The sequence below is a fragment of the Micromys minutus genome (genome assembly GCF_963924665.1).
Source record: "Micromys minutus genome assembly, chromosome: 4".
NCBI classification, from domain to species: domain Eukaryota; kingdom Metazoa; phylum Chordata; class Mammalia; order Rodentia; family Muridae; genus Micromys; species Micromys minutus.
The window spans coordinates 56,393,281-56,405,603 of record NC_137973.1 but is presented as its reverse complement, the minus strand read 5'-3'; the positions used below and the strand labels follow the sequence as shown (position 1 = coordinate 56,405,603).

General features: G+C 41.5%; 1 protein-coding gene across 1 annotated transcript in view; it reads left to right on the top strand.

Moving 5' to 3' along the window:
* Window positions 1–8,114: 8,114 nt before the first annotated feature.
* The window catches only part of LOC308419960 (bifunctional heparan sulfate N-deacetylase/N-sulfotransferase 3), a gene marked incomplete at its 3' end in the record, with an annotated part of 131,265 nt that continues 127,056 nt past the window's right edge, over window positions 8,115–12,323 (top strand). The window contains exon 1 of the mRNA XM_080915887.1: window positions 8,115–9,135. Coding sequence (XP_080772013.1) covers window positions 8,155–9,135 — 981 coding nt within the window. The 5' untranslated portion in view covers window positions 8,115–8,154. The remainder of the gene's footprint in view (window positions 9,136–12,323) is intronic.

Below are 12,323 nucleotides of genomic sequence, written 5' to 3'. Positions count from 1 at the left end.
AAAACTTTAGCCCTAACCCGAGTTCTTTAGTGCCACATCAAAGAAAGGTAGTGAGGATTGTTAGCATCTGTGGTAGGTTCTATGTGGAATGATTTCATCCATAACAACTTCATATGTAATGCCTCATGGATGAGGAGAGATGTGTCTCAATAGAGTGAACTTGGGGAAATGGAACTGGGAAGATTTGGACTCATTTATATGGAAGACTGTCAGGTGTGACCCAGTAGTAGAGCGTGGAGATGCATTTCAGGCTGCAGCGAAGCAACCTGGCATTTTAATGGGAAACTTCTTAAGAGTGTGTGCTTCCTTCATAGAGGCAATGGAGGGGGGAGGGGATTGTGGGAAAGGGATAACATCTGAAATGTAAATGCAAAATAATTTCCAATAAAAAACAGAGAGAGAGAGAGAGAGAGAGAGAGAGAGAGAGGGAGAGAGGGAGAGAGGGAGAGAGAGAGAGAGCTTATGGGGTCAGGATAAAGCACCATGTTGTAAGAGGAAAGATGATCCTTAGGACATGAAGTATACAACACTAAATTGTTTCAGGAAGTCCCCGCAATTGACCAGATTCACTGGGACCCCCTCTCTCTCAAGAACATATAAATAATAAAGACTTTGGAGAGTCACTCTCATAGAAGACAAGCTCCAAAAAAATTCTTTTAAACAAGCCCAGTACCTTGAAAGAAGCAAAGGCTGGGAAAACTGCCTAGAAACAAAACAAAATATAAACAAACAAACAAAGATGAGCTGAGCAGCCAGAAGAGTCTTAGACAAATTGAGTTACCTAAGATGGACACTCCAGAACCTGGTGAGCTGACTTCTGGTTGCACAGTATGGTCCACGCTGCAGGCCTTCCTGATCTGTTAAACATGCTGGGGTGGGCTTGGGTGATACAGGTGTCTTTGAGTCATTTCTGCTCCTATAAGCAACCCCTCATCCAGACTCCTATAAGTAACCTAGTACAATTTATTGGTTCACCAATCCTATCTGGGGTGAGTAGACATTTGTTCGTGTCTCCCCAGGAAAAGACATCATACAACACAGAAGATGACAAATTCAATTTTGAATTATTTGAGTTTGCTTTCCAATGGTTCCATGCAAGTCACTGGCTGCACTGTTGATGTTACTGTTTTGTCAAAATGCTAGCTGATTTGAAGGACTAGGGCTGAGGTATAGGGATGTCTGGGATTTACATAAGTGTTTGGAATTTATTGGAGAGTAGATGACAATAAAATCCATGGGAATTTTTATTCATCAAAGGAAAGACAGTAGGAAGAAGGCATGGATATGGTATTGGGATGTCTCTGACGGAGCCTTCTCCTTTGCTTGGAAGCCCTGTGACTCTCTAGGTGTTGTCATCTGTGCACCACACAACTCCAACAATCTCTGTAATAATTAAAGCAGAATGATTTTGTTTATTCATTCTCTGTGTGTCAGATGCTATTCTAAGAGAGTTTGATGATTTATAGTGCAGCTTAACTCATAGGCAATGACATCATGTGGGACTTAGGAAGCAGAATGTGGGGTTGTGAAAAATTCAACAATAGTAAGAGGTTTCCAAATGTTCAGTGACCACAGGCTAGCTCATAGTCAAACATGTGATGTATCTGGTTGTGCTAGCTCAGGCTGTATCACGAAGTTTCAGTGCGGCCTTGGTCCTGAACAAGCTGCAGGCAGTACCAGCAGGGTCGATAGTAATGAAGCATGCTGGGAAAGCTTCAGCTAAAGTTTGAGAGCATATATACAAAGCTACCACTATTAAATACAATGTTTAATTATAAAAAACAGATTAAATATTTTTCTGCTGATATTCCTTAGCATGTGACTATAACTTAATATTTCTTTGTATTCTATTATTTTATAATGTTGGATTTTTTTAAATTGCTGTTTGAGTCCCCAACTTGAGCTTCATAAAAAAAAATGTTGTTAAATTAATTTTTGCTTAAGAATAAAACATAATTTCCAACATTTTCTAAAGTAGCTCTAAATATATCTCTGCTATTTTGTTGCTATGTATTTATGCAAAGAAGTGTTCTCAGCATTGATGATCATAAAATCAAAGTATTAATACATGCTGAAAAGCTGAAGATGTTATATATTCTGCAGCCTTAAATACTAAACAATGCTTAGTTCTTTGTATTAAATAAACAAGCCCATCAATCTCATTAGTATGCAAATTTCCTTTGATCTTTAACAAGTGATAAAAGTATAAATGTCTGTATACTTTTTATATATCACAGAAATGTTGTTTTTAATTATTTTATTGTTTGTCAGCAATAATACTGGATTTGTATACCTACGTAATATACCCATATGCCCGGGGTCACATAACGTTTCTTGAATGAGAAAAAGTTATGAGAGAAAAAGTTTAAGAAGTCTCATTTAATCCCATTATCATCCAAAACCCTAGGTATAAAGTGCCTGGGAGAGGCATAGCTCGCTGCCTCGTTCATCACAGTAGCTGAGGATTATAATCAGTCTAGCTGTGCAGTACATATACACAACAGAAATTTACCCAGCTGTTCAGGAAAGATGATTATCCGGACGGAGGTGGGAGGGAGTGTGAGTAATGGTCAGGACCAGCCACAAGACTGAAGAAGCCCAGGCTTTAAGCGAAGACAATAGCACAAAGGTAAGGAGAAATGCTGGGACGAAGGAGGACAGCAGGAAACGTGTGGATAATGGAGTAGTACAGTGATCAGGATAAATGGAATAGGTGTGAAACGGCCATATCAAAACTTGTTGCATCGTAGGTTAATTTCTAAAGTTAACAGGAAAGACTGAAAACAAACTCTAGAATGAAGCAATCAGATACCACTGCTTCCAGGCAAGGGAGCTGCACCTACATAATGTCTCCCTCCCTCCTGTGCATTTCCTACACGCCCCATCGAGGGAGGGAAGGGGAGGTTGCTGTAGTCTCTTTGGGACAGGATGCCAGCTCTCATCGTGCACTAGCTGAAATATCTCAGGCCAGCTGCTCAGTCTCTAAGGAGTCAGAACAAGGTCTGCACAGGCCAGTGGCTCTTAGTGCCTGTGAGGCTATCGGTCCTCCTTCCTCGGTGACAGTTACACTTCCTTCAGCATAGCCTGTGAGAGGTCCTGTAAAACTGCCATCTTTCCTGTACCTGTATTTATTCACAATACTGCCTACGTAGTTCGTTTCTTCAAACTTAATACGTGTGTTTTTATGCAGTTCATCCTTTCCCCATCCTACAAGGACTGGGAAGCCATATATCCTGCAGTGCTGATGGAGACCCCAATATGCTGGCCAGTGTGTCTGTTCCTCTCATTAGCATAAAGCCCCTGAATAGGAAATGCCTGTAAGTTTTCAAAGGTATTTGAGAGAACTGTTCAAAAATAAAGCATCACTGTATAAAGTGTTTACCTGTTGGTCTTGATTTTGAAGAAGTTTTCTGTGAAAAATTATTAAAGATAACAAGAATCCTTTGCCCTTGGGAATGTCAGCTTAACATGGAACAGGCACACTGAGCAGATAGTTTCGCTAACAATATTTCAGCAAGATTCACAATGAAGGTTCATGTGGGAATGATCTGATCTAAAAGTGGAAAAGATTAGAGGTGGGGTTTTACTGATGAACTGGGTTTGCGAAGCTTGCTGAGATGTCAGTGGTTTTCTTGAATGTCTGTCTTGAGTCAACTACTTTATACAGCAGTTACTCTGCCTGCCTGCCTCCTGCCTGCCTCCTGCCTGCCTCCTGCCTGCCTGCCTGCCTGCCTGCTTCTGAAATGAATACCTTTTCACATTATCTAAACTCTGTGCTTCTATTCCTTACTGACACCTTTAGCTTTTAATCCTCAAGATGACTGCACCTCGACTCCAACCATAACTTCTGCTTTCCTCCCAAGCACTTCAATCCCACTCTCTCTGATAGCCACCATCGTCTGGACTCATATTGCTTCCCATGGAATGGCTGCTAGCTGCTCTTAGTGAGCTTATCCTGACTCTCCAACATCTTCACTCTGTACTGTTTAGCACAGACAGTCTGTCTTTTCACTATTGTATATCCACTGTGTCTAAGTTAGGATTCTATTGCTGTGGATAGACACCATGACCACAGCAATCTTCAGAAAGAAAACATTTATTTGGGACTGGCTTACAGTTCAGAGGTCCAGTCCATTATGTCATCATGGTGGGAAGCATCGGGGCATGCAGCCAACATGATGCTGGGGAGGATGCTGAGAGTTCTACGTCTGTATCCACAGGCAGCAGGAAGAGTGACACTAGACCGGACTCGAGTTTCTGAGATCCCAAAGCTCACTCCTAGTGACACACTTACTCCAATAAAACCACATCTACAACAAGGCCACACCTCCTAATAATGCTACCCCTATAACCTCTGGGGGTCATTTTTTATCCAAACCACTATAGACTGCCACACTAACTGCTTGTGCGTCCTATTTTGGTTGACCTTCTGTATCAAATATGTCTAATTCTATTTCCAAGTTCAAAGACATTCATGAATCAGCATAGCTTTCAAACTGAGTTGTATTTCCAATTTCATTGCAGCATGTTTTCTCATGTAATTAGTTTATTCTTGCTCTTTAACAACTACATTATTATCATTTCTTAGCCTAGTCAGAGATTTTCCTGACATGACCTCTCCATCCTCAGCTTGGTATCATTACCCCTGTGCTGGGCGTTCTTTGGCACTGTGGCTCTTAGGAACTGTCACTGACTTTCCCATATCTTGTTAATATGGCACACCGTTGGCTGTTTCCTATAATAAATCATAAATTATCATGTGTGACATGGTATTAGTTATTACTTCCCAGGTCTTGTCAGTGAAGCCATTTTATAGATCTCTGAATAGTTTCTAATTTGATTTCTCTGCTGTCTACAGCATTGACTACAGGACTAATCTCAAATTCACTTTTCAGCAATTACCTCATGGCTGATTGCAGAGTAATTTCTGGGTGGGTTTGTGTGTGTGTGTGTGTGTGTGTGTATGTGTGTGGGTACAAGTCTCTCTCTCTCTCTCTGTGTGTGTGTGTGTGTGTGTGTGTGTGTGTGTAAGAGAGAGATGGAAGATTTATATCTACCATGCATTACTATGTTGGATTTATTACATGCCTCTAAGGTGTTATGGTTACATTTGCTACACATTCAATAAAGCAGACATCAGATCCAGCAATTTTTTGCAACTATAATCATTAATAGTCATGGGTAACATTAAAAGATACATTATGGCATTAGCATAAAGTAGAAGTGTCTAATAAACCTACAGCATAATGAGCCATTGAATTCAATAAATTCTACCAACAGTCACCAAGCTTATCCTGTGCTGGGCACAGGGGTGCAGTGATACATAAATGAGGCTTTAATTCTCCGTTTCTCGAGCTTCCTCACAAGAACAAGGATGATTCACAATGCGATTTTTAATTATTATGGTAGTAAACACAGGGGAGAGGACTTTTCATGAACACGTGTTTGTTGGCATTAGGATAGCCCCTTCCACCAGCGATGGCTCCACCCACAGGAACCTGGCACATCAATTGCCATGGAAACAACCAAAGCATTCCCAGAAGGCATCAGTTCAAAATCCCACCTCCACCTGGGAGCAGGTGATGTCACTACCCCTACAAAAGACCAAAACCTTCCTCCTCTCTCCCATTTTCTCTTTTCTCTTGACCTTGACCCCTGCCCCATCCCCGGTCTATTAAACCTCTGCACGTGGAACCGTGTTCGTTTGGTGTGGTCTGTCCAGCGTGGGCTAAGAAATCTAATTAACCACAGTGTTAACTACTGTGCCTTTGCAAGTTTGAAAATAAATCAGAAAATATGACAAGAGAATTGTGTGGCTGAGTTAGTTTCCAGGGCTTTCCTGTGCTAGGGACGCCTCATCCATGACCGACTCGGAAGTTGAATCTTTGCCTTGGCCCACATTGTGTCCTGCAAGAGGCAGGAAACCGTAGTTAAGTTCATCCTGACATTTTCACAACTAGAAGAAAAAGCAAGGAACGGGAAGAAGCTGTTTATCAGTCTAGAGTGAGGAAGAAGTTAGCCATGGGTAAATAAGGCACTTATTTTTAGAAGATTTTCATAGAAGCCAGGCATGCAACTTAATGCTTACAGTCTCTGTAATGGAAAGGCTGAGGCAGGAGGATTTAGAGTTCTAGTGTTCCAGGACAACCTGGCCACATGTTGAGATCCTGCCTTTAAAAAATTAACAATAATGGTTTACAGAAAGCTGGAGAATTATGTGCCCATGTTAAACTAATATACAATAGGTTATGATATCTGAAGGAAATTTGGGGAAACTTGTGCAAAAGGAATGACTTTGGCATTTTGTATCTACTAAATCCAGGGAAACGGGGCCCTGTTGTCAGGCTTCAGCCCCTGTCATTCGCACTAGCAGTGTGTACTCAGTTACTTTTGAGTATTATTGTCTTATTTTTCTACTTCTCAGTTCTGGCCTCTACCCAATAATGTGCTTCCTTATAAGCTTATAACATTTTTTAAATCTTACATGTCTATTCAAGTTACAATACGTTCAGCTTCTGCACAAGTCTCCTCCGGACATTTTGCAGACTCCACCCCCATTTACCATGGTCTCTATCCTCTCTCATCTCATTAAGGTCATTCACCTCTAATCCACAGTCACATGGTAGGGATATAGTCGGTGTCTCCTCAGAATTTAGAAGCTTCTTAAAAATATTTAATACTCCGAATAAGTATATACTAAGTTGGAAAACAGCTACCCCATAAATGTTTGAGTACCCAACGAGGATGCCCTAAGAGTCTGGGTTATAAACTGTAATTTATATGATAAATATCATATATGTAATTTATATGATAAATATCATAAATATCACACGCTCACATCCAAAACATGTTATTCATTAAGATATATATCTCCTTACATATAATAAATATATATTATTATATATAGCAATTATATTATTCAAATTCTGATTTGCTGCTTATTTCATAAAGAAGTGTTACAAAATTTCAACCCTGTGATTTATTCTGGCTTCATCCTTCTACCTGAAAATTACAGGATGGAAATATTCTAATTAAGAAACACTAGGCCAGCCGTAAGTGCACTGTAACCATCAAATTCGGGATTTCCCACCACAGCTTGACCCACAGCCATCTGTGAGCCCACCATAAGGACAATGACAAGAATTCCCCCAAAACTTTTTGCATTCCTCCTGGAGGGCCAGGACCTTAAGACCTACCAACATGTGCTCTCAAAACATCTATGTTTCCCTGTTTATTTTTCACTGTGAAAGAATTTTCAGAGGTCACTAAGTCTTGAGACTATTGGATCACAAAGCTTTTTTTTTTTTTTTTTTTTTTTTTTTTTTTTTTTTTGCGGCATCACGGCTGCTTTGGTTACATTTTGATTGTCTGTTTCTAGTCTTCTTGATGTAATCACTGAAGTCAGAAAGCAGAAACTGACCTCACGGAAGCAGCCGGGCAGGGCTGCTGTGGCCCGGGAAACTTTTCACTCCTCTGTATACAGAGTCATCCCTCCGTATAATTGTTAAAGTAATTTAAAGCTGCTGTAATCTAAAATAATCGGCTGCATTGTAGACCATCTTTGCATGTAGAAAAGGATTTTTCTAACGAAAGCAACTACTGTAGGATAATTGCTTGAATGAATTCTCCGGATAATTCAACTTGCGCAGTTTCAATACACACTGTGAGCCGTGTGTCTGCCTCATGAGAGCTTACATCTCGGCTACTGACAGAAGCTGTTGCTAAGCTTGGTGAAGTCAGGTCTTTGTGAGTTCAGTCCCTTGTTCTGTTAGGGACAGTGACTCTGTATTGAGTGCAGCCCTCTTCCTCATCCCTTCCCTCACATGTCCTCCTCCACAACTATAAGAAGAAAGCAAGGATTTCTAGCATAATTTACACCAACTGATCTACTACTAACAATGTGTTGTGGAAGGTAGACACCACAATAAGAACTCACTCATTTTGATGCCAAAGACATCTTATGCTCTACCCTATTTTTGTTCTATTTTTCAGACTGTGTTTCCTGTGAGTCCAGATGTGCAATCCAGATGTGCTGCAATGGTGACATAAACTGTTGACTAAGACCAGGAGCGTGTCTGAAACTCCATCCTTCCTCCTATTATTATATTTTTTAAATGGTGCTTCTATTGGAATAGTCAACGAAGTGCATCGAACATGAGTTTTATCATGAAACCTCACAGACACTTTCAAAGAACCCTGATTCTGCTTGCCACCTTTTGTATGGTAAGCATTGTTATTTCTGCTTACTACCTGTACAGCGGCTACAAACAGGAAGGTGAAGTCTCTGGGCGGGCGTCGGAAGCGGACTGTGCTGATCTCCAGCACATACCATCCAGGCTGATGGAAGTGAAGAGGACAATGGTTTCCGATGCTTCAAGGACAGACCCCACAGTCCTGGTGTTTGTGGAGAGCCAGTATTCATCCCTTGGTCAAGATATTATTACGATGCTAGAATCCATTCGGTTCCATTACCACACTGAAATTGCTCCTGGAAAAGGAGATCTTCCGGCACTTACTGACAATGTGAAAGGCAAATATGTTCTCATTATATATGAGAATATTTTAAAGTATATAAACATGGACTCTTGGAATAGAAGCCTCTTAGATAAATACTGTGTAGAATATGGTGTGGGTATCATCGGGTTCCACAAAACCAGTGAGAAAAACCTACAGAGCTTTCAGGTCAGGGGCTTTCCCTTTTCCATAAGTGGAAACCTGGCAGTAAAAGATTGCTGTATTAATCCTCACTCCCCACTCCTTCATTTGACCAAATCATCCAAGCTGGACAGAGGTTCTTTACCTGGAACTGACTGGACAGTTTTTCAGATTAACCACTCCACCTACCAGCCAGTAATATTTGCCAAAGTTAAGACTCCAGAAAACCTTTCTCGCCCCATCTCTAAACATGCATTTTATGCCACTATTATACATGACCTGGGGCTTCATGATGGGATCCAGCGAGTTCTTTTTGGCAACAACTTGAACTTCTGGCTGCACAAGCTCATCTTCATAGACGCTATCTCCTTCCTGTCGGGCAAGAGGCTGACACTGTCCTTGGACAGGTACATCCTGGTGGACATTGACGACATATTTGTGGGGAAGGAGGGCACGAGGATGAATGTCAAAGATGTGAAGGTAAGGCCCTGTTATCTTAGAGATATTCAGTTGAAGGCATTCCTGAGATGGGAACACCCCTGTCTTCTGGAGAACAGAGATTTCCAAGACATGGGACTTCTGTTTGACTGAGAGAATCTGGGAGAAACTAGGGTAACTGGTTACTGTCATCATATATCCCCTAAGTTTCTAAGATACTTCTATCTGAATCATCCTACTTTCTTATAGAACCCAGGACCACCCCTGCCCAGGATTGACACTAGTCATAACAGCCCGAGTCCTCCAATATCAATTACTAGCTGAGAAAATGTATTACAGATTTGCCCTCAGGCCAATATTATGGAAGCATTTTCTAAATAGAGGGTTTTCCTTCCCAGATAACTTTTGTTAAGTTGACGATAAACTAGCCAAGTCAAGCAGATAGATTGCTTGCTATATGGTAAGGGGAAGAAGTCAGTATGGTCTTGTGTAAAACTTGCTGTGGAAACCACAATAGTACATCATTCCCCAGAAACTAGTAAATACTCTGGAAAAGCTAGAAGGCAAAGGTAGAATGTTACTGGAGCACTAATTCAAACAGAGATGAAAATTTTCTGAAATTACGAAATGGGAACGAGAGTGGAGACATGAACCTAATTGAAAAGTTCTCTGGAAGATACTGAAGAACTTAGTGATTGGGTAAATGAAGATGAGAGATTACAATCAGGGATGGCATTTGAATGTTTATTATTGGTGAGCAGTTGTAGGAACAAGCAACAAGACCGAGTAAGAGGGTGGTAGACAAAGCTGTTCCAGGTCATGGTGTAAACTTCAGCTTTGTGGAAGTCCATCATGTTGTTTCTTGGGGTTGTTGGCAGCATTTTGATGGTAGGTTAGAAGCAGGTATCTGATGCTCACCAATACTTAAATTTGCTAAAGTTCTTAGAACTACATGCAGGTGCTTTAATGAACACACATTCTCCACTTGAGACATAACTTTTAGCTCAACTTTACCATGTTGCTGCTGTTTGACTATTTTTTTTTCCAGTGGAGGGAGGAGTTGGTTGGTTGTTTTATGTTGTTGTTGTAGGCAGTGGTGGTGGTGCGTGCATGCGTGTGTGTGTGTGTGTGTGTGTGTGTGTGTGTGTGTGTGTGTGTGTGTGTTTGTACTGTCCTTTGCATGCCTATTTGGAAGCAGAAGATAAAAAGCAGTTGCCTTTAAGTTCCCACCTTAGTCACTGAAACTGGAGCTGGACATCACAGTTAAACTAGCACTTTAACCCCTGAGTGACCTCCACAGTCCTGCTAGCTGTGGATTTAAGATCTATTTTTGTGCCATTTTGATTCCTTGAGGACATAATGGAAAGGTTGGTGTTGGTGGAGAATGTCTGTCTAATTCTCAGCACTAATGAGGGGTTATACATATTTCATTGCTCTTCTTACAGCTATGATATCATGTATTTTGAAAATATCAAGTGCATATTTCTTCTTATATCTCAGTGTGGCGTTTTATCATTCTGTGACTGTTCTTCAGTTGAAGTGGTGTTGTTTGCCTTTAGGTTTGTGTTGCCTAACCACAATGTGTGCTAGCCTTCCTTTGGTTTCCACTTAGAAACTTAAAATGGGATGCATTGCGTCTTGTTCTCAGCTTCCTTGAGGTACTTTCTCTGGCTGCTGAGTGAGTCACTCTTGCTCTAGATGTCAATACACTATTGCTCAAGCCCAGATGCAAAACATTATTGTTTCACTACCATCAAAGCTTACTTGGGTTAGCCAGGAGTCTACTATTGTCTTTGCTATCCACTCTCCTTTTCACAAAGGAGAATACGCCTCTACCCTCATGCCAGTTAAACTCTTCTTATTATAATTTATTATTTTATTTATTTACATTTCAAATGATGCCCCCCTTCCCGGTCCCCCTCCACAAACCCTCCCATCCCACCCCCCTCATTTTGCCTCTCAGAGGGTGATCCCACACCCACCCACCCATTCTCACCTTACCCCTTTAGCAACTTCATTCTCTGGGACATCAAGCCTCCACAGGACCAAGTTGCATTCCCTCCTACTGAGGCCATACACAGCCGTCCTCTGCTACTTGTGTAGCGAGAGCCACGGACCAGCCCATGTATACAGTTCAATAGCTGTATTAGTCTCAGAGAGCTCTGAGGGGTCTGGTTAGTTGATACTGCTGTTCTTCCTATGGGGTTGCCATCCTTTTCAGCTGCTTCAGTCCTTTCCTAAGTCTTCGAAAGGGGTCCCCATGCTCAGTCCAGTGGTTGACTGTAAGTATCTGCATCTGTCTGTCGGGTGCTGGTGGACCCTCTCAGAGGACAGCCATGCCAGGCTCCTGCCTGCAAGCACAACTTGTATCAGCAATAATATTGAGGTTTGGTCTCTGCACATAAAATGGATTCCAAGTTGGGGTGGTCTCTGGATGGTCTTCCCTTCAGTCTCTCCTCCATTTTTTTGTCCCTGCATTTTCATTAGACAGGAACAATTCCAGGTCAAAACTTTTGAGGTGGTGGGTGTCCCTATTCCTCCACTGGGGGCCATGTCTATCTGTTGGAGATGGTCTCTTCAGGATCCATCTCCCCACTGTTGGTATGTTAGCTAATGTCATCCTCATTGGGTCCTGGGAGCCTTTCAGATCCCTGGTGTCTGGGACATTCTAGAGATGGCCTCCGCCCCATCCTCCACCCCAAACTGCTGCATATTTCTATTCATTTTCCTGGCCTTCTAAGCTTCTTAACTGTTTTCTCCCATACCTGATCCACCCCCCTTTTCCATCTTCTTCCCCTCTCCCACCCAGATCCCTCCCTCCCTCTGCCTCCTGTGATTGTTTTGTTCCCCCCTCTAAGTGATATTGAAGCATCCACGCTTAGACCTTCCTTCTTTTTAAGCTTCATATGGTCTGTGAGTTGTATCCTGGGTATTCTGAAATTTTTGTCCAAATATCCACTTATCAGTGAGTACATACCATGTATGTTCTTTTGGGTCTGAGTTACCTCACCCAGGGTGAAATTGCTAGCTTCATCTATTTGCCTGAAAAATTTGTGATGTCTTCATTTTTAATAACAGAATAGTATTCCATTGTATAAATATGCCACATTTTCTGTATCCATTCTTCTGTTGAGGGACATCCGGGTTGTTTCCAGCTTCTGGCTATTATTAATAAGGCTTCCCTAAACACAGTGGAGCAAGTGTACTTATAATATGGTAGAGTAGCTTTT